This window comes from Colius striatus, chromosome 2 (genome assembly GCF_028858725.1).
Source record: "Colius striatus isolate bColStr4 chromosome 2, bColStr4.1.hap1, whole genome shotgun sequence".
Classification (NCBI taxonomy): domain Eukaryota; kingdom Metazoa; phylum Chordata; class Aves; order Coliiformes; family Coliidae; genus Colius; species Colius striatus.
The window spans coordinates 105460003-105483084 of NC_084760.1; the positions used below are offsets into that span (position 1 = coordinate 105460003).

At 45.2% G+C, this 23082-nt stretch overlaps 1 protein-coding gene across 1 annotated transcript; it reads right to left on the minus strand.

The window, feature by feature from the left end:
- Positions 1 to 321: 321 nt before the first annotated feature.
- On the minus strand, positions 322 to 22859 carry LRP11 (LDL receptor related protein 11). Its single transcript, XM_061990314.1, has 7 exons — positions 22340 to 22859; positions 16483 to 16646; positions 13166 to 13307; positions 9527 to 9652; positions 8585 to 8797; positions 3063 to 3164; positions 322 to 1613 (listed from the first exon to the last, which is right to left on the minus strand). Exons 1-7 carry the CDS (start codon positions 22857 to 22859, stop codon positions 1459 to 1461), a joined length of 1422 nt encoding a protein of 473 aa, XP_061846298.1. The 3' UTR covers positions 322 to 1458.
- Positions 22860 to 23082: the final 223 nt, after the last annotated feature.

Below are 23082 nucleotides of genomic sequence, written 5' to 3' on the forward strand. Positions count from 1 at the left end.
TGACAGGAGGCCTCTGAGCAAGCAGCACCAGCACAGCCTCCCTGCCAGGTTGGCACAGCCAGCTCTGTTCTCTCCTGCTAAGCTCAAGTATTGCCTCAGAGATGGGTCACAGGTGTATGTGCCCTGTTGTCCTCTGGTTTCCTACACCAAAATATCTCAACAGCTCCCCATGCCAGCTTTGTCTAAGGCCGTTTCACTGGGAGGAGAAACGTGCTCCTGTTTGCCCCTCATGCTATGGCCTTGCAGCACAAAATTTAGCCAGTATCTGAAAATGAAGGCAATGCAAGAAATGTAAGAAGAAAATATGTTTATTAGAGCTATTTTACATAAAGTAATCAAGACTGAGCAACTTGAAGAACTAGTTGTATACCATGGCAATATTCCCGCTGCCTCAAAGCTGCTGAAGTACAAAAGACGACATACAAAAGGACGCGTGCCTCGTTTGCCTCTGTCTTTATTGGGACACCTGATGAATGTGACATCCTCGCATAGTCAAACAAGATAGACAGCAAGGTGTGTATATATATCGAGATATGTATATATAACATGTACTGTACACATTTTACTGTTAACACATTTGAAGTTCACTCACACATATCAATTACTTGTTCTATGAGAATTTTGCTGGGGTGAGGGCAGGTGGCCAAAGCTTTCAAGCTTTGCAGGGAGCTACGGGATAACTAGCAGGACTCCTGTGCCCCGGTGTCTCCTGCTGGGGAGGGTGTCGAGCTTGGGGTGAGAAAGGCTGAACAAGGCCTGGGCTCTGGGGAGAGGCAGAGCTCTGGGATTGCACGTGGCTGCTGTCGAGCACGGGTAAGTCCAAACTCCTCTGCTGAGGACTTGCATTTTTTCACTGTAGCATTCAATAAGCATGACTCCCTGTTAGCTGCACAGGGGTTCAAACTATGAATGGAAAAAGAGATGCTTTGCTCCCTAAATCCCAAATTTCGTTACAAAAGCTGGTGCTTAGATAGTGATTGCTTTTACTTAACAAAGCAAGACAAATTCTTTAATGAAAACACTCCCAGTGCATCAGGTAGAAAGTACAGAAACCCGTCTGTGCTGGACAGTGACCAAGGCGTTGGTCTGGAGCGTCCTGTCCCAGTGCCCGGTGCGGAACAGGGCTGTGGCACAGCTCCCCTCTGTGCCTCGGCCCATGCAGCCGCCGGGGATGCTTCTGAGAGGGCACCCTGCAGCCAGTTTGGGATGTCCCCACCTTGCAGTACCCTCTGCACAAGAGCCAACTGGAGCTAGCCTCTGGAGCCTGAACGCTGCTTATTTTCCCAGCACGGGCATCTACCCACTTTTTAATTTTATCACTGAAGAGAAAGAACATGTTCCTTGTCTTGTAGGCAGCTTCTACATTTGGAACTCAGCTAAAGGTTTTGGTCCTTTATAGAGGCAGAGGTTCATGGACACAGGAGAAAGGGGAGAAAACAACTGACTTAAATCCAATGTTTAGAGATACATCCCGTTGATGAGGTAATCAGACTCTTCAGATGTAATGGGTCGAGCTTTTTTAAGCTTCTGTCTCACTAAACGCAGTCTGCAAGCAACCATAAGCAGCAGTAAAGCAGTGATTGCCAAGCCTAAGGCTAAGGGTAACACAGCACCTACAAGGAGTTGAGAGAAATTACACTTTGTTTAGTACAGTGAGAAATAGGTAGAGAAAACCTGATTTTTTTCTTAACAATACAGCTATTGCTTAGTCTATCAGTTTTGTGGTAAGTGTTGGAGCAACTCATACCACGAAACTAAACTGTACAATCACAGAATCACAGAATGTTAAGAGTTGGAAGGTACCTCTATAAATCATTCAGTCAAACCCTCCTGCTCAAGCAGGTTCCCCTCAATCAGGCTGGACAGGTGTGTGTCCAGGTGTGTTTCAAAACCTCCAGACAAGCAGACTTCACATCCTCCCTGGGCAGCCTGTGCCAGGGTTCCCTCACCCTCACAGGAAAGAAGTTTCTCCTTGTGGTCAAGTAGAACTTCCTGTGTTCCAGTTTGTGCCTCTTGTCTTGTCACTGAGCACTAGACTGGCCCCATCCTCTCGAAACCTACCCTTTAGATATTTTCAAGTGTTGATGAGTTTCCCCTAACGTGATCATGCATGTTAGGAATGGTTCGGAATATAGAAACAGATTATTCTGTTCTTGACTAGATTGTTCTGTTCTCAATGGCTTGAGAGTTGGGCAGAGAGGAACCTCATGACAACAAGGACAAGTGCAGAGTCCTGCACCTGGAGAGGAACAACCCCATGCACCAGTACAGGCTGGGCACTGACTCGCTGGAAAGCAGCTCTGCAGAGAGAGACCTGGGAGTCCTGGTTGACAATAAACTAACCATGAGCCAGCAATGTGCCCTCGTGGCCAAGAAGGCCAATGGCATTTTGGGATGCATCAAGAAGAGTGTGGCCCAGCAGGTCAAGGGAGGTTCTTCTCCCCCTCTACTCTGCCCTGGTGAGGCCTCATCTGGAGTCCTGTGTCCAGTTCTGGGCTCCTCAGCTCAAGAGGGACAGAGAACTTCTGGAGAGAATCCAGCACAGGGCCACCAAGATGATCAGGGGACTGGAGCATCAGTCTTATCAGGAAGGGCTGCAGAAACTAGGGCTGTTTAGGCTGGAGAAGAGGAGACTGAGGGGGATCTCATTAATATTTACAAATATCTAAATGGTGGATGTTAGGAGGTTGGGGCATCCCTTTTTTATGCTGTACCAAGTGTCAGGACAAGGGGTAATGGACATAAGCTGGAACACAAAAAGTTCCATTTAAACATACATAAGGAAAAGCTATTTCACTGTGAGGGTGAGGGAGCCCTGGCACAGGCTGCCCAGGGAGGTTGTGGAGTCGTCTTCTCTGGAGGTTTTCCAGACCCACCTGGATGCATTCCTGTGTGACTGGATTGAGGTGGACCTGCTTCTGCAGGGGAGTTGGACTGGATGATCTCTAGAGGTCCCACCCGACCCCTACCATTCTGTCTTTCTGTGACTATAGTATCTGGATCTATAGCACCTGACTGAAAAAATTACATATTTCAAACCAGATTCACAGGGTAAGCCTTACCTGTTTCTGGGACTGGACGACTACCTCCAAACTGATCTCTCTTTGGCACCGTTATGCCGTTCCCATTTTTATCATCTGTTCTTTTCCCTGAGGAACTGCTGTCTGCACAGATAAATGAATATTACAGTTCAGTGACTCGGGAAGTCTTACCCATAGAACACTAGAATTAATGTGAAAGCACTTCAGAAAAATACCCCAAACAACAAAAGAGTTTAAGAACTCGTGACTCCAATTGTATAACTTGAATTTTTGAAACAGTGTGAAACTAAAGCTAAAATGCAAATTCAAATCAGCACCACAAACCTCTCAACCAAACCCAAGTGGGGTCATTTCTACTGAAAAAAAATGATGGATGTAACTTAATAGACCAATCTTGAGACAAAGCATCACTAAAACAGTTGTATACAGTTGAAAATGAGACAATTGCAAGTTATGTTCCACCCTTAGATCTTGTAAAGCAGGAAATACACGGGTTGGCTACACAAATTACCTTAATTTTGCCTGTTACCTGAGGAATTTAACGTACTTGGAAGACAGAGAAATGTGTGGGAAAAACATTTCAAAGAGGATGACTTTAGCTTTGTGTAGCAGAGAAGATGTAGGAGAGATGTGTAGCTACACAAGAAGGGAGAATGCAGAGTTTGCTGCCAAGAAGCATTCCTTTTGGGAGTGCAGGCAGCTGCAGTTTTGCTTCACAGAAGCAGAGAGTAACTCAGCTGGGACTCCCTCCTCCTGCCCTCCCACTGAAGTCCTACACCAATAGCTACAGGGACCCTTTGTGCCAAAGTGCCAGCTTAATCCACCAACGCACCCTCGCTAAAGCCATAAATACGCCTATGTTTTCAAGTGTAATGACTAGGTTTGTTTTTTCACTGACAAATATTGAAAGATGTTGGGACTGTATGGTGCTGTATTTGCTGGCAGCCCCTGGAACTGTGAGGCTGCCAGCAGAAGCATACTATGCTAGGAGACCTGTGAAATATGAATGTGAAACGTTGTAGCTGGAGTTGCACTCAGCGCTCGGTGCTGGGGAAGCGTTTGGGTCAGTTGGCCTGGAACAAGCACCCGCTGCCACCGGCTCCCAACCACTGCAGAATGCAGCCCTCTCAGGGACAGCAGCAGCAAATGCACTCGTTAAGCAACCATTAAAGCTGACATTGTTTCATCAATACTGGCAGGAGGGTTGTGCTGTCATCCAGAGCTCTCTCAGCCTCTGGCTTTATTACCCTGCTGTTATGGCTAGAGGTGCATCAACAGGAGTGTCAGCTGCTAGGAAACGCCTTGGAAACAAGCTGCAGCCCTCCCCATTCAGCCTCTTTAAGTTCTGCTGGCATGGAAAGGGGACTTAAGGAAGTACTAAGTGTAAACTGTACTGGCTTTAAGGTACCTATATGGTATCAGAGCTGTGCAAATTAACCCCAATGTAATTGAGACCAAAACCAGCAGCTGTTTTCTGCTTCTGTCTTCCCTCAATGAAATCAAATTAATCATTGTCTTTATTTTGGAAATATCCAAAAGACTTCATCTCTTCTTAAGAGCTGCTCCAGTCTGCATGCCAAGGGTAGATCTGAAAGCTTGTTTTATGCACTTGTTTCCCTGCCTTTTGAGTAAAGGGAATATTTAAGTCAACTGCTTGTAAGGAGGTCTGGCAAATACATGTGAATATGGAGAGGAGTTTAGTGGGAAAATTTATAACAGAATCCTTTCAATGAAGGGTTTTGTTGAGACTTGCGGCTGTTCTTACTGAGGAGTATCAGAGCCAATACTACTTAACAACTTACCTGTTATCAACTAGAAAACAAATAGAGATTTCCCCAAACAGGTTTAGGAGTCTGACATAAGGCATGCTGTGTGGATTTTTTGTTTCCCCTTTCTCTTCATTTTCTAGTCTGTGATGAGGAAATGGCAGTTTATAGCCCTTTCCAGTTACTCTAAATCAGAGCTCTAGGTTATGGCTACTGCTGTTGCTGCCTCTGCAGCAGAAACATGACTAAGGCTTGGGCACTCGCTCAAACATTGTAATCCCTGCTCCGAACAGCATTGCACAACGGCTGGTGTGGGCAGCCTGGGCAGAGCCAGAGGCCCTGTGCCAGGGTAAGGCAAAGCTGTTACAGTGACTTATACACTTGAATTGTCTGTGCTGGGGAGTCCAAATCTTCAGGCTGCTTGTGAATTGGACCCATCTGTATGGCTGTGTTCGCTAGACTGGCTGTTGCTGCCTAGAAACCAGCCCATTGCTCATTTCCGTGTGCTTTGCTGCAACTGTGTTTTTGCTGTGTTCTTTTACAAGGGCAGCAGTGCCAGAATATGCAGCTGGGCTCGAGAGCTTCCCTGGAAAATGATGCCAGGGCATTTTGGAGGCAGCCATGTGGAAATGCTGCGCTGGCCTTCAGAGCAGATGCAGTCTGGTTTATTTCACTGTGGAGTTGTGTCTGCAAAGTGAAAAGGCTCCTTTATTGACATCAAATACCTTTTTCTGTATTGGCACCCAACCATGGAAGACAATGTCCAGCCTTCCAGCTTGGGCAAAAGTAAATGATGAGTCTGCTGCAGAAGACTCCATGCCCTTGAGTGTCTTAGGAGGTAACCTCTACATTGGACTTGGTGTTTCCCAGGAATCACCCTGCTGTAGAGGAATCCCACTGGAAAGGCAGGAGCGTGGAACAAGATTCACCCACCGTCAGCAATTAATGACTTTCAGGGTTTGGTTTGGTTTTCTCTTTACTATGAATAGATCCCCTGCTAGGTCAGGTAGGAGTTTTAAATAGTCTTTACCCTGGACTTGCGTATTTCCACATTTTCCTCCTTGAGCATATATCCTTAACAAGCTAGTATCAAGTCAGAGCCGAATAGGAGGGGCTATTGGAGTAGAGAAAGCTAGTTAAGGGCAATTTGGAATAGAGAAACTGGATTATGGGAGAAATTTGGACTAGTTTTACTCTCATAAGCAGAAAGCTCATTCCTGCTTTGAAGCATTATCAACAGCCTAAAACATTACAGCACAGCTCAGCTGCTTTTGATGTGAAGAAAAGAAATTTATGGTGGTCCTGGACAAGGAGATCACTTTATTTGACATCTTTATTGGATTCTCAGAGATGAAAGGTGTTTATGGGGAGGTTATGGGGAGCAAAGGCTGCGGGAACTGGGGCTGTTTAGTCTGGAGGAGACTGAGGGAGGACCTCACTCGTACTTACAGGTATTTAAAAGGTGCATGTCAAGAGGATGGGACACTTTTTTCTGTAGTGCCCAGTGACAGGACTAGGGGAAAGGGAAAAAAGTTGGAACATGGAAAGTTCCACTTATGTAAAAACTTCTTTCCTGCGAGGGTGAGGGAGCCCTGGCACAGGCTGCCCAGGGAAGGTGTGGAGTCTCCTTCTCTGGAGGTTTTCAAAACCTACCTGGACATGTTCCTGTGTGACCTGATCTAGATGGATCTGTTTGAGCAGGGAGTTTGACTGGATCTTTAGAGGTCCCTTCCAACCCCTACCATTCTATGATTCTATGGAGTTTAATTGTCTGCATGAGAAGAGAGCTACCTGAGCTGACTTTGGCAGTTGCCCTTTGGACTCAAGTTCCTACCACCTCTTCATGTCCCACCACACGCACTCTCTTTGGAACTGATCTGTGGGTGATTTAAACACTCGCTGAGCAGTTTGCTGCTTTGTTGCTTCAAAGCATTGGGCTCCCGGGTCAGTAAGGACCGAGTCCTTCTATTTTACAAGGAAATCCTTAAGTATCATTTAACCAAAATGAAATTCTTACTAAGCTTTGTCAAAACAGCAATATTACAACCATGAGAATTAAAACCAGACACGGTCAGCTGGAAATCCTGCCTGCTCAAAATTAAAAAGATTACAACAGCTTCTGGTAGATTCACTGAATCCCCACCACAACCTTTTTAGTTTTATAATATTTTTTCTTTTATTGCCTACTGCTGTGCATAAGGCTACCTTGAGGGCAAAACTGGTGCACATTAGTCACTGGGCAATGGGTAAACACAGAAAATGACTATGCAGAAGCACCATGCTTTTCAATTTACTTCCAATCATAACCTCTGATTATAGCTTACGAGAGTTGGTGACCTCAAGTCTGCTTTTACTTCTGCATTCACAAGCCCAGTGGTTTCTAAGACCTACTTAGCAGCTGACTTTCCACAGGAGCCTGCAATGCCTTGTGGCAACTTGACGTTTCGTTTGGGTCACCCTGCATCAGGTGTCACTCAGGACTATGTAAGTGAGAAGAGTTTACAGTGGACTTCAGAATTTTAAGTCATTTTGCAGATGACACCAAGCCTCGGTGGAGGGTAGGGAAGCTCTACAGAGAGATCTAGATAGGCTGGATGGCTGGGCCAAGGCCAGTGCCATGAGTTTCAATAAGGCCAAGTGCCGGGTCCTGAACTTGGGCCACAACAAGCCCCAGCAGTGCTACAGGCTTGGGGAGGAGTCGCTGGAAAGCTGCCAGGCAGAGAGGGACCTGGGAGTGTTGGTTGACAGCAGCTGAACAGGAGCCAGCAGTGTGCCCAGGCAGCCAACAAGGCCAAGGGCATCCTGGCCTGTATCAGGAACAGTGTTGTCAGCAGGAGCAGGGAGGTGATCATTCTCCTGTACTCGGCTTTGTTGAGGCTGCACCTCGAGTCCTGTGTCCAATTTTGGGCCTCTCTCTACAAGAAGGACATTGAGGTGCTGGAGAGGATCCAGAGGCATGCTACCAAGCCAGTAAAGGATTTGGAGGATGTCTCATATGAGGAACAGCTGAAGGACCTGAGGCTGTTTAGCCTGGAGAAAAGAAGGCTCAGGGTAGACCTTATCGCTCTCTACAACTACCTGAAAGGAAGCTGTAGCTAGGCAGGGGTCGGTCTGTTCTCCCTAGTAACAAGCAATAGAACAAGAGGAAAAAGCCTCAAGTTGCATCAGGGGAGGTTCAGGCTGGATATGAGGAGGAATTTCTTTACTGCAAGGGTTGTCAGGTATTGAACGGGCTGCCCAGGGAGGTGGTAGAGTCACTATCTCTGGAGGTGCTTAAGAGACAGGTGGATGTTGCACTTCAGAAAAAAAAACAAGTCTGTAATAATCAAGATATTACTTCAGGTAAACAGAAAAGAAGGAGATAGCACCAGAAGAAAAGCAATTACTCTGGCCCAAGTTGAACAGTGCTTTGTTATGCTCTCCTGAAAGTACTCACCTACACATTTAAAGAGCCTTATACATCAGCTTATACAGCTGAGCTTGTGGCAGAATTTCTATTTAGCTATCCACATGATTTATTCCTTGGACTGTGCATTTTTTTCCTAGCATTCCTACATTTTAACTTTCTTTTTGCACCTTGTAAGAACCAGACCTGACACTTGTAAGGCAACACCTACTTGTAACTTAATCATTACAAGCTGCTTTTGTATTTTTTACATTTACATATTTTTACTCTTAGCCAGGCACCAAACAACAATTTAAATAAATCTAAAGTGCAAGACATTTTCTCTCATTAAAGAAAATAATTTATTGAAAATTATTTGTTTCAATTCTTACCTGGCACAAATCCACTGATTTGTTTCTTTGGTCCCTGAGAAAGCGATTGGTTAGACACGTCTGCATCCACTGAGAGAAGTGGTTGATTTCTGGCAGTGGCTTTCAGGGTGTTTTCTGCAGAGAAGTTGTCATCTGTGTTTTCAGTCAGTCCTACAGTCCTTTGCTGGGTAGTGCCAAGAGCTGCATGTGTCACCGTCTTTCGACCTGGGCCCACTGTGTTAACAGAAACAAAAATCATGGAAGATCCTCCCATGTGGGCCTTGAGGCAGACTAAACAACTTCCTCAGGTTCAGACATATGACAACATGTGAGTTCCAGATACACAGCAAGTTGCCACTTGCCTGCTGTCCTCCATTAAACAAGAGTATAGTTATGAACTCTACAGTGAAATCCAGCAACTGAAATACCAAAGGAAGAGTGGTTAGCTATCATGCCAGCTCAACCTCTGACAAATTTTGTTCGCTCAGCTGAGGATGGGCCCACACCAAGGATGACTAATGAAAGAGAACAGAGTGATGGTGAATCAGCCAGTTCCCCTAGGTGCTCACATTTCCAGCCTTTCAGGTTGTTGCAAGGTGCAGAAGCGCACTTTGCAGGGTACCTCTGAGACACCCTTTCAGACTGAGACTGGGATCCTTGTTTCTAGAATTACTAGGTAAGTAAAGAACTGATCTTTTAAATGTTGCAAACTCTTAACAGAAAATCTGACATTTGTAGACCTTTGACAGTTTTGATATGCATTGAAGGCAAGGGAGTAAAGTCCTGAGCATCTGCTGTATGTGGACATTAAACATTCCAATGTGTCATTTCCTGTGAAAGGCTCTACTTTGGGAGCAAGCTGCCTGCTCACAGGGCGAGAAGCCACAGAAGGGGCATCACTTTCCCCTGGACACTCAGGCTGCAGTGACTCTCACAATCTACAGTGTGTCTCGGTGCACTTACAGTTCTGGCAGAAGGTTTCATCCGACCCATCCGGGCACTGTGCCAGCCCGTCGCAAGCAAACGTGATGTCGATGCAGCAGCCATCATCACAGATGAACTGGTAGCGAGAGCAAACCCCGACACAGGCTGTTAAGAAACACGTCCCAAATTACCAAAGGAGAAATCCAAGCAGTAAATACTGTGTCAATGACTAAAACCTGCAGCACCAAAGAGAAAGCAAAACCATGCTATGTCAAGAAGAACCAGGAACAAGGCAGAAAGCTGAAGAAAGGCCAGGCTCAGCTATATGATGCTATATTGACACAGGAACTTATATAGCTAATAGCTGTTCCTGGCACCCTCATCACTATTATGACAATCTCTGTGCTACAGGAATACTCAACCTTGAGGCTGTTGCACCTTACACCGTGTGCAGCAGACCTACAGCACTTAACCTCTGCTGGTCTAAGCTGAAAGGAGATCCTCTCAGGCTTAAAGACCCAGGACAGACCTGAAAATAAATGAATGAAATCTCTATGGCTCTCTCCAACACGTAATTCCCACTACATACCCATTCTGTATTCTGACAGTAACTTATTTTACATGCACACCTATGGACTATATGGGATCTTGTAAGGCATGTTTTCTGCAACCTAGTTAAAATATTACAAGAATGCTCAGCATTTATCCACATCAGCAATCCACTGACTCCAAGATAGCACATGCCATATCAAGACTAAGCACAAGGTCTCACAAGTGACCTCCATCAGAAAGAACTGATAGCTGCCTGCTTTAATATTTAGATTCCCCTGGAAACGGAGAGTGTTCCCAGACACTTAATTTTGTGCACTCAAAGCTTTCCTCTAATCCATTCTGGCCTTGTAGTTATCAAATGTTTGCATCTGTGCTTTCGTCTTTCTAAAAGCAATGTCCATTGCTCTGTAAAGCACTATGTTTGGTTAATGTTGTAACAGCAAATTGATCTGTATAAGAAAGTCACAGCCTTTGGCTATTATCATGGAATCACAGAAAGGTGGTGGTTGGAAGGGACCTCTAAATATCATCTAGTCCAACGCCCCTGCTCAAGCAGGTTGGCCTTGATCAGGTCGCACAGGAATGCGTCCTGGTGGGATTGGAAAACCTCCAGAGGAGACTCTAAACCCTCCCTGGGCAGCCTGTGCCAGGGCTCACCCTCAAAAGAAAGAAGTTTCTCCTCATGTTTAAGTGAAACTTTTTGTATTCCAGCTTATGTCCATTACCCCTAGCCTTACCACTGGACACTAAAGAAGAAAAGTGTTGTCCTATCCTCTTGACATACAACTTTTAAATACTTGTAAGTACTAATGAGGTCCCCTCTCAGTCCTTTCCAAGCTGAACAGCCCCAGTTCCTGCAGCCTTTCCTCATAAGAGAGATGCTTCAGTCCCCTGATCATCTTGGTGGCCCTGCACTGGACTCTTTCCAGAAGTTCTGTCCTTCTTGAGCTGGGGAGCCCAGAACTGGACACAGGACTCCAGATGAGGCCTCACCAACATAGAGTAGACAGGGAGCAGAACCTGCCTCGACCTGCTGGCCACACTCTTCTTGATGCATCCCAGGGTGCCATTGGCCTTTGCTGGCTCATGATTAGTTTATTGCCAACCAGGACTCCCAGGTCTCTCTCTGCAGAGCTGCTCTTCAGCAGGTCACCCCCAGCCTGTACTGGTGCATGGGGTTGTTCCTCTCCAGGTGCAGGACTCTGCACTTGTCCTTGTTGAACCTCATGAGGTTCCTCTCAAGCCGGTTGAGATCCCGCTGACCAGCAGCACAGCCTCTGGTGAATCAGCCAGTCCTCCCAGTTTGGTGTCATCAGGGAACTTGCTAAGGGTACACTCTGTCCCCTCATCCAGGTCGTTGATGAAGATGTTGAATAAGACTGGCCCCAGAACTGACCCCTGTGGAACCTCACTATCGTGCTATGTACCAAGAAGCTGCATGATGCTACGGGAATTAGGGCAGGAATGCAGACGCCTGTTTAAAACTCCTAAAATCGTACTTAGGAAAGGCATCTCCTGTACTTCAGGACTATCAACAGCCTTGCACACATAACGCACTGGTTTAACTGCAGCCATCACACTTGAATTGCAAACATACTTGGGGAATTATAAAAATTAAAAAGGCAGCAAATTCACAGTATGCTCCACCCAAAAGATACCACAGACACCCGCAGCAGCAGATAAATAAACCAGCAAACCTCTCTGGCTGCATTAGCTGAATTAAACATTAATGAATACAACTCTTAGCATCCATTACTGGAATACAGGCATTATTAAGCAGACTGATAACTTTTTTGGAAGTAGGAATTGATTGCTGAAGGGACTGCCCTCTTGCGTACAGATATTGCACTGGTGTGGAGTAAAGTTGTCATTGGTTCAGCTGAACATAGTGTCAACGCTGTTTAACTTTTACTTTGTGTCAGAGTGGGAGATCTGTATCAGCAATGTGCTGATTACAAAGCAATAGGAAGGTACTACATAAAAGACTGCAGAACTGACAAGACACTGCAAGCTAACTCACTTCCTACCTTTTAAGCTTTTTATTTGTTTCTTGAGCTCAGAGTTTAAAACCAATGGGTCAACTTCAGTTTCCCCAGTAACATTTGATACCTACCATCACATAGAAAACCTTAAATGCATGAAAACAGGAAACCATCCCATCTTTTAGACTACAAACACAGATCAATACTATTAAATAGTCTGTGGCTCACACAGACCATTGACTGATTTTAACTGGGTCTTTCCTACAGCACAAGCCTTACCTTATTGCATGCACCATTTGACTACACAATGAACTGTTAAGATGTGCCTGATACATACGGCAGTATTTCATTTTTCGAACCCCACATGCTTATTAGCAATACAAGGATGAACATATAAATGCTTGAAAGTATCATAGCTCTAACAAACAAGTGATGCTTGCTTGCTTGCTTGCTTCCCCACTTTGAAACGGCAATTCAAAGCTGAAAGAGACATTACTCTACTCTGCCCTGGTGAGGCCTCATCTGGAGTCCTATGTCCAGTTCTGGGCTCCTCAGGTCAAGAGGGACAGAGAACTTCTGGAGACAGTCCAGTGCAGGGCCACCAAGATGACCAGGGGGATGGAACATCTTTCATATGAGGAAAGGCTGCGGGAACTGGGGCTGTTTAGTCTGGAGAAGAGGAGACTTAACATTTATAAATATCTAAAGGATGGGTGTCAGGAGGTTGGGACATCCCTTTTTTTCTATAGTAGCTAGCAACAGGACAAGGGGTAATGGGATGAAGCTGGAACACAAAAAGCTCCACTTAAATATAAGAAAAAACTATTTCACTTTTCAGATGAGGGAGCCCTGGCACAGGCTGCCCAGAGGGGTTGGGGAGTCTCCTTCCTTGGATGTCTTCAAGACCCGCCTGGACATGTTCCTATGTGACCTGATCTAGGTGAACCTGCTTCTGCAGGGGGGTTGGACTAGATGATCTCTAAAGGTCCCTTCCAACCCCTACCATTCTATGATTCTATGATTATGTAACGAGTAAAGGCAAAATAAATCACTAGAAATGAATAAGTTTTCTGCCTCCATCAAGACCCTTGAAAAGAATATGATCCCCTAAATGTCACACAGACAGCTCCAGTCATTTTCTCACCTACTGCAGAATGAACCATAGGCAGAACGGTCACAGAGACGTTGTCAGAGTTCCGCTGACCTGCAGTGTCTGTCACAGTTAGCTGGAAAACATACCCACCCTCCTGAATGTGAGACAGTTTCAGTGTTCCTGGTTGTGGCACCTGATTAAAGAAACACAGTGAGAAAAAAAGGTATCAGTATAAAGGATCCATCCATAAACTTCTAAAAACAGGGAGCATTTTCTGTATAATGCTTTTCACGTTGATTAAATACTTCTCTAAAGTCTAGCCAGCCCACTCAAGCATGTGTATCAACATGTAACATTTTGATCTTTTTATTTTGCATCCATTTGTAAAAATAAGCACACCTAACATTAATGTACTGTTTTTTGCAGTACATTCAATTACCTGGAGCTGTAGATCTTAGCACCAGAGAATAAATTGAAACATAAATTGAAATAAACTTTTCAGTAATCAGAAATCTAATTTTTGAGAGTAGGCAGTAAGACGCTCTGTCAAGTTAGCCTGTAGACATTGTACATGTAGCCACAGAAGTTACTTTTGCTATATATTGATTTATAATAAGGTGACTGATTGCATATTAAGAAGACTCTATATCTCTGTCCAGTGTGACGTGTGATGTAGTCACTTAGAACTTCCACGTTAATTTCTCCATGCCCCATGCTGAATTTCCATGCCTTTCTCAGAACCAGAAATAAGTTCATTTATAGTGAGTGACTAGAACATTAGGTTCCAGAAAGTCACGTCACACAAATCCTGAAACAACTTTAATTGGATTAGATCACAAAGAAATTACTAAAATGACTTATTTCATGGTAACTTAAAACAGGTACAAAACTGGCATGACTAGTACAAGTCATTTAGAAATAAGCTTGCATAAAATGAGTGTGATATTTGTAAATGTCGAACTTTTTTTAAACTTGTGACAATTACCAGCGCAGGGCCACCAAGATGATCAGGAGACTGGAACATCTTTCATATGAGGAATGGCTGCAGAAACTGGGGCTGTTTAGTCTGGAGAAGAGGAGACTGAGGGGGGATCTTATTAACATTTACAAATATCTAAATGATGGGTGTCAGGAGGTTGGGACATCCCTTTTTTCTATAGTAGCTAGCAACAGGACAAGGGGTAATGGGATGAAGCTGGAACACAAAAAGTTCCACTTAAATATAAGAAAAAACTATTTCACTTTTCAGATGAGGGAGCCCTGGCACAGGCTGCCCAGAGGGGTTGTGGAGTCTCCTTCCTTGGAGGTCTTCAAGACCCGCCTGGATGTGTTCCTATGTGACCTGATCTAGGTGATCCTGCTTCTGCAGGGGGGTTGGACTAGATGATCTCTAAAGGTCCCTTCCAACCTCTACCATTCTATGATTCTATGACTCTATGAAATAACTCCAGCTGTCTGATAATTCAGTAACACAAACTTCAGTAAATACAAAAAAGCACTGCAGGTTTATTGGACAAGTAGTGCATTTTTACAAATGAAGCACACAGGGCTATTTTTATAAGTAATTGAAAGGTACTTAAAATCCTTTGTGATTATCTTTAATATTAAAACCAAAAGTCAATAAAGATCTTATGTTTGCTTATTTAACGTTGCTTTTTGTGCCTAAAGAACAGGAATTTTCAGACTTTTCAAGTATTAAAACTTGGGCTCAAGCTAGACAGTAAATTTCCAGATAATGAGTATTTTTTTTACAAAAACCACTCATAAATTGCCCCTCAGAGTCATGGAGCTGTGCAGCTACAGCATGTGGGTAGCAATCTGAGAAGCAAATTGGCTAAGAAGCAATAATCAGTCACAGTAGAAAAAAAAAATCCACTGTCTTCCTTTTACAATATGATAAGACCTCTTTACAGCAGTCCTTCCCCCTCCTCTACCTTCTCTTTATTCTTTGGTACATTAAGTGCAATACAACAGCTGCCTTTTAATCCTATTTAAACACAGACCCATTCTCCTTTGTAGCTATGGATTCACATGTAATTTTCTAAGGATAAGTGACATGAAACCCAGTATCTTCAGGACAGAAAGCAAAGCACTAAAGACAGCAACTGAAGATCATATGAAAACAATAACAATTATTAATTCAACTCTAAAAATGAAACCATCATGGATAATCATGATGGTATCTATCTGCAGGAGAAACCTCTGCTCAGTTGAGCACAATGGAAAATTATTTATTTCATCACAAACTTGTCTCAAATTTGTTTTCCATTATCAAATATCAAGAAATCACCAAGATTAATGTGAACTTTGGAAGTTTCAATGGGTATAAGACTCGTCTTTGTTTTATGGAGTGACTTTGAGTAAAAGCGTGAACTTTAATTTTCTTAATTAACTTCTGATTTTTGTCTTACTCCAGATGCATTTCTACATCAGAGATTAATTTAAAGAGTATTTAATTGCTATTTAAAGAAAATAATGATGCAAAGGGTGAAATTAACAGCCTCTGATAATGTTAATTCTATCCAGATGATATCTGGCAACTATTCTTAAAGCTTTGTTCAAGTCTTTTCTGTGTATTATGCTATTCACATTTCTTATCAAAGCCTTTTGACCTTTTAATTTCCAAGCCAACAAAACAATAAATGAAGATAAACACGCTCAGGGTGGTCTTTGACATGATAGTTTTAACTTGCAATACAGGGACACAGAATCATAGAATCATAGAATGGTTGGGGCTGGAAGTGACCTCTAGAGATCTTGTAGTCCAGCCCCCTGCTAAAGCAGATTCACTTCAATCAGGTCACACAGGAATGCATCCAGGCAGATTTGGAAAAGCTCCAGAAAAGGAGACTCCACACTCTCCCTGGGTAGCCTGTGCTAGGGCTCCCTCACTCTTGAAGGAAAGAAGATTCTCCTTGTGTTTAAGTGGAACTCTTTGTGTTCCAGCTTGTGTTCATTACCTCTAGTCCTGTCACTGGACACTACAGAAAAAAAATGTTGCACCATCCTCCTGACATCCACCCTTTAGGTACGTATAAGTGATGATGAGTCTCCCCTCAGTCTTCTCCTTTGTAGGCTAAAACAGCTATAGTCCACATCACTAGAGGTTTTAAAGATGTGATTGGACAGGTAAAATAATCTCATCTAGGCTTCTGTGCCACGAAAGGTTGGAGCATATGATCCTTTGATGTCCCTTCCAACCTGGGCTGCTCTACATTTCCATTAAATAAATACACAAATTGTACTGTTACCTTAATTTTGGTGCCTGGATCCATCTGAACACATTTAATAATTTTAGCTCTACATTTAAAACTGTAAGAACACAACAATCTGCAAGTAACTGGCCACGTGTGAGACTGCAGGTATACCTTCATTTCAATCGATGAGTCCCCTTTCAGCAGCGTCCACTCGTACTGCACAATTCCATGGTCATCTGAACTTTCTCGGCCATCCAAGAGCACCCAGTCGACAGGTGACTGCAGCACAATATCTTGTCCCGCCTTGCACCGTGGAGGCTCATCACTATCTTCTTCTTCAGTAAAAAAACAGAAGCTCAGTTATTTACCAGAGGAAGACAAGTGATTGTTTATCACATAAAACATATTTCTTCTTGGTTAAGATATAGCTCCACCAGTATGCAACTTCCTGAAAGACAGCACATCCCCATTAGTGCGCATTCTGTTAAGCAAAGTAGTATCTACTTAAATTTTAGTTAACTGTTCCACACTCTACAATGCCTACAGCAAATAGCTGCTACATAAGAAGCACGTGGGCATAGAAAACCTCTCTGTGTATATGGATGTCTCACTAATACAACAAACAGGATTATCACCACTGCTGTGGTGTTTTAATCTGAACCGAGGAAAATTCATTTAAATAGGCATTATATACATATTCAGATGGCAGTTACTGCACACCTTTTATATCACTCTGCATAACCTATTGGGCTTTTAGTCTATTATTTACTGGAAAACTTATTTAACACAAGATGGTATCCTGGTGAAGCAGTGCACAGAATGATTAAAATTGATCAGAAATGACAACTGATTTTAAATGTAGTACCTCAGGATCAGTACTAAGTCATTTTAGACACTCAAAGTTTGATTTTCAGGCTGTTTAGGATTTGTAGCATTTTTCCATATTCAAAGTACAATTCTTATTGATTAAAATTGTGCGTACTAAGTACTTTTGCCAATCACACCACAAGTTTTTCAGGTTAGACTAATAAAACCCATGACACGTTAAGTGACGTGGCCTGCAAGAGGTGATTTGAGCCACTTGCTCAGCAAACTCTCAGGTAATGCAGGGAAGAGAGATAAAACCTAGTTCTACAATTCAGCATTTGGCAACTTTAGTCACAAGAGTGCATCTTTCTGCAGTTTTCCCCTCAAGTTTCTTTTCTTCTCTCAGCACAGGATGTCCTTGGCACTCTGAAGTGCCAGAGTGCTTTTTGCTCTTCAACCTCCGCAAAGGCTATCCTGGAGAGAATATTGAGGTTAATCTCTGAAGGGCACCTGCTGAACAGACGGCTGTAACTTCACTCAGCGTGGGCAGAGCTGCACAACGAAGGAAGAGGCACTTCCCCAGCAGCACAGGGATTCTGCCTTGCATGTGCTCCTCTCTAGCTGCCAGAACTTGCTCAAAGGCATGGACCTCACTGGAGCAGTGGGATGATTTTTTATCACTGACTGAACAGCAAGCTTTTTACTTCTTGCTTTTCTCAGTAGTAGGCAAGGCACAGAAAACTTCAAGGCAAATGTCTTAAGTTAGGAAAATGTACAAATAACTGAAAACGGGGCCTAAGAACATGAAGTATAAAACAGTTCTTGCTCATCCAGCTGCCCTAGGAAGCTTCATCTAATTTGTATAAACTCAGTTCTCAAAACCAACTTTGTTTAAAATGCAACATTTAAGTGCAAAAGAAATCCCAATTCACTCTTAAACACCATTATTACGGTGCCAGGGCAACTCTTCTTTGCTGTATATGACTTATGTACAGTCTTCACATGATTAACTACTGATTCTGTCAAAAAGAGACCGACTTGGGTCTGAAACAGCACAGCCCATTTTTCCACTTCTACCTTGGAAAGTGTTTTCATGTCACCTATCTAGTTTAAGTGACTCTATCAGGAACAGAGACAAGTCCCACTTCCCCTGGGCCCTAAACAATAAGGATATTGTCCTCCCAGGCTAATTTTACTCTCCAGCAGCCTGAGCTGCTATGGCAGGACCACTTCATGTTGGAGCAGGTCACAGAAGTTCATGCCAGCTCATTGCTAAGGATGACTGAGGGACCACACTCAGGCCTCTGGTCCCAAAGGATGGAAGCACCATGCCCTTGCTTGTAAGCCACCAGAACATCGTCAGAAACATAAATCAATGGCAAGTCAGCTAGTCTTTTGCCCTAGTAAAGAAAAAATTGGCCTGAGAGAGAAAAGAGAAACTTGGCATAGGAGAAGACAGCCTATTGAGCTTAAGACTTTTTCCATGGAAAAAAAAAATTAAGCAAGGGAATACATTTTCCTCCTCAAGTGAATCACCTCCAAATCTGGGAAATACACGCTTCTAAGATGGTAGCATGAAAAAGCAAGGAGACACACTCAACTTAGAACCACCATTCACATGAGCAGAGAACTATCAGACACAGAGTAACAGAAAATTCAAGCTCAGAAAGCATTTTTTAACTTCCATTTCTAACTTAATTTAGATTTAACATAAACAAGCAAGATGAAACTGATACACTGGATCAAGGCTCTCAGGTGCTGGAGCCAGCTGCTTTCTAGACAATAGGCTGCAACTTTAAGAGCAATACTTGTTTCTTTGAAGGGGAATACAACAGGCTTGGTTTTTTCCACTTCCTCCATCCTTTATACAGGCGTGGGCTGCCAATAATGAAGCTGCCAGCTAGCTGTCTGAATGAAGGCTTTGTTAGAAAAGGTGATTGCACTGTGGATTCCTGAATGCCTTTGATATCAGTTTACCTTAATGTTGATTCACTTGTGAGTGGCACAGAAGGAAAGTCAGATATTCCTGGTGAGACACTCAAGTCCTCTTTCTTTCTACACCTCAAATTTTAAAATTTGCCTAACGAAGGCAATACCAATTACCTCATCTTTCAGTAGAGGCATATGGGGTTTCATTGTTAACTCTGTGCAAACTGCCTGGAAGTGCAAAGTAAATCCACAGCCAAACCAGCACCAACTGGGTGTAAAGTGAAGGACTCGGATTTACACTGAAATGTTCAGTCTCAAAAATTCATCCCACTGCCGACTGGTCTGGAAGTACACAGCAATAGACTTGATCTGAGAAATACACATCTGTCATTAATTGCTAACTGCATTAAAAAAACAATTGGGTTTGGTTTACTAAACACCCTTAACATAAATGAAACCACAAAACCTCAGAGACCGCTGCATACTAATCCAAAGAAATATTTTTGAATTATGAGGATACCATGGTATGGATACATGTTGGCTTGGGATTATCAAAAAGAAAACAACAGAACAGACACCACCACAGTACTCTGAAAAATAAAAGAGAACAAATAAAACGTGATCCCCTCGTGAAAGGAAATTTTGACAGGAAAAGCTCTTTACCACATTTTAGCTTCAATCATGGTGTGACATAAAGGAAAAGCAACATGCCTTCATCATCCTGTGATGATGCACTGTTGTCCAGATCAGTTTTTCGATGAAATTAATGAATGCAGGGGTAAAATAATATCAGACAGCAAAAGAATTAAATCTTAATTTGCTCTCTCCTGGTCTATGTCACGGCTGACAGACATTTGAATAAAAGTTCATTCTCCTTTGTGGCTCTGCTTCAGCTCCAGTGTAATTGCACTAAGAAGGCACAATCCCCTGTTTCCAATACCACCATCACCCACAAAGCAGACTTTCAACTAAACCCAACAGGACACAGAGCAATTTGCAGATTAGGAACTGAAATTGCCCTGCAAACCCAGTGCTGATAGTCATGAAAGTCAGAAAGGCCAGGCATTCAAGAATTACAGAATTGAAGAACTCAAGAGAATTCAAGCAATTCAAGATTTCTAGTAGGTGGAATAACATTTGGACAACAGTAGTCTTTATATCATGCCATAACTACGTAACTACATTAGGGCGAGGTTTTAACAGAATTTAATGGAATTAATGGCAGTTTACAATTATGAAGGACATTTAGATTAGATAGTAGGAAGAAGTTCTTCACTGGGAAGGTAGGGAGACACTGGAACAGGTCATCCAGAAAGGCTGTGGATGCCCCATCCCTGAAGTGTTCAAGGCCAGCCTGGATGGAGCTTTGAGCAACCTGGTCTAGTGGAAGGGGACCCTGGCCATAGCAGGAGGGTTGGAACTAGATGATCTTTAAAGTCGCTTCCAACCCAAACCATTCTGTAATTCTACGACTTCTGTGACATTTGAAGATGTTTTCAAAGCAGCCTAATTCTCTGTGACTTTTGATGGAAAATCTAGTCTTAAGCCTTCTATCTTAGAAGTGCACCAGGGTTATAAAACAAAATTGCCTGAAAGTTGCTACATAAATATGTTCCCTGTTGAAAATGTCATCTTGGGTTTTTCTGACATCTTAAGGTCATTTTTACTGCCACAAGTTCTTCCCTATAGCACTCCAGTTTACCCGCCTGTGCACTTCACAAAAAATATTTGGACATAACTCCTCTAAAAACTGAGCCCTTGCTCTCTTATTTCCAGGGGGTTCCCACTAGCATTCTCACAAAATGGGCAGGTTCAGATGGACAAGCCTGAGGTCCCTCCTGTGAAGGGAGCAGTAATAGTAGGCACCACCGGGGGACACAGTTTTTCATTAGTTTAACCTCCAAGTTTTCTTCATGTTGCATGCAGTCACTAATGGACTTCAGCTGAGATATATCACTGAAGAAAATGAAGAGGAGGACATTTAGGCAAGCATTGTTCACAGAAGGTAATGAATTATTCCTTATAAGGAAAGGCTGTGGGAACTGGGGCTGTTTAGTCTGGAGGCGACTGCAGGGGATCTCATTAATATCTACAAATATCTAAATGGTAGATGTCAGGAGGCTGGGGCATCCCTTTTTTCTGTTGCATCTAGCAACAGGACAAGGGAAGGTTTCCTTCTCTGGAGGTCTTCAAAACCCACCTGGACGTGTTCCCGTGTGACCTGATCTAGGTGACCCTGCTTTAGCAGGGGGCCTGGACTGGATGATTTCTAAAAGTCCATTCCAAACCCAACCATTCTGTGATTCCATCAAATTATGGTAAAACTAATCAAGATGTAACTGTCTAACAAGAGGTGGGGAGTGCAAGGAAACTCTTTGGTTCAGATGCTAGGAAACAAACTCCAAAATTAGACTTGTTTTCATCTACAGTTGTTTGCTCTGGATTGTGTAGTCCTTTAATAAACTTCAGGACTGAACAAACTGCTGCTTTTGATGCGGCCCAGACTCCAGAAGCAGTTATACAGACTTCCTCCTGCCTCTGGACTACCTGTGAGATAGCCTTCTCTTCTTCAGTCTAGCTTTGAAGTTCTTCCTTTGAAGCAGGAAAAAATCTGACTTAAGCACATGAGAAACCCACTTAGGTACCTGACACCCTTTTGACAGCACCTCTAAGGTATGCTTTTTCTCAGCTGCTGTGTAAATCCCTCTCAAACTACCTCATCAGGTTCTGGCATAGCTGGCACCAGCAGTATATGCTTTCCACAGTGCCCAGCACCCCTAGTTCTCCGGGGAAACCCGATCCAGGAGACCAGGACCTGTCTGGTGTCCCCAGGGCTGCGAGACCCATGAACAAGCTCAACCCGCCGGCCAGCTCCCAATGTCGGGCCCGCGGGAACAGCCACTCCCGAGGGTTCCGCACGGGCAGAGGTGCGAAGGGCGGGTTCCCCCACGCTCGCACACCCCGCAAAGCCCTCCCGCCGAAAGGACCGGCGTTTCTCGTCCTCCCCTCCCGCGGGCGATGCCTCATGACCCGGGCGCCCAAGGAGCCGCACCTACGGTTCCCCCTCCTTGCCGGCTCCCCTAACGGCGGTGGGGCGGTAAACGGAGGCGCGGAGACCGTGCCCTGCCACCGGCCCTGCCTGCCCCTACACTGAGGGCCGCCCGCCTCCATTTGCCTCCTGCTGCGGGGCCGCCGCTCCCGGTGCCCGGCGCGGCCCCGACCGGCGCCGCCCTCCCCGCGCGGAGCCATCTTGGGCCGGGCCCCGCGCCCCACCGCCCGCGGCGGCCCTTACCCGGCGGCGCGGCGGGCCGGCGGCTGTAAGTGCTGTAGCCGCGGTGCGGGGCGAAGCGGCAGACGGGGCGGCCGCGGTGCGTGCAGTTGAAGAGGTAGCAGCCCAGCTCTGCTGCCGCAGCCGCCGCCGCACTCCGCGGCCGGCCGGGCCCCTGCACTACGGCCAGCGTGCAGCGCGGCTCGGCGCAGCAGGCGTCCAGGCACTGCCGCCAGCCCACCACGCCGGCGGGGGCCCGCAGGAAGGTGGCGCCGGCCGCGATGGAGTCCTTGGTGCGGATGATGGAGTCGGGCCTGGTGGAGAAGCTGCTGCTGCCGCCGCAACGCTCCCCACCGCCGCCCGTCGCCGCAGCCGCCGGCGGTCCCGGCTCCTCCTGCTGCAGCTGCCGGCGGAACTCCTCCAGCAGCGACTCCACGCCGGAGATCTGCGAGCGCAGGTCGGCCAGCGGCGCCGCGCACCGCCCGCCCGGCAGCACGGCCCGCCCGCCCAGCGCCGCCAGCAACACCAGCACCAGCGCCGCCATGGCCCCAGGCGGCGGCGGCGGCGGGACCGGCTCCCCCCGCCGGCACCCGCGAGCGCGGCGCGGGGAGGCACCGGCCCCGCCCGGCTGCGAGAGGCGGCGCGGCGGCCTCAGCACCCGCCGCCCTGAACAGCTCCGCCGGGCGGGGCCGCCACGGACACGGCCCCGGACACGCCCCCCACACCCGCGGGCCGCGCCCCGGCCCGGCGCGGAGCCCCTGCGTTAG

Excerpts from the sequence above, each read along its gene's own strand:
- LRP11 (XM_061990314.1), bottom strand. The coding sequence starts at position 22,859 with ATGGCGGCGCTGGTGCTGGTGTTGCTGGCGGCGCTGGGCGGGCGGGCC. Across the intron at positions 13,308-16,482 it reads ACTCATCGATTGAAATGAAG|GTGCCACAACCAGGAACACT; the intron begins GTATACCTGCAG and ends TTCTTTAATCAG. Across the intron at positions 3,165-8,584 it reads AATCAGTGGATTTGTGCCAG|ACAGCAGTTCCTCAGGGAAA; the intron begins GTAAGAATTGAA and ends TTATCTGTGCAG.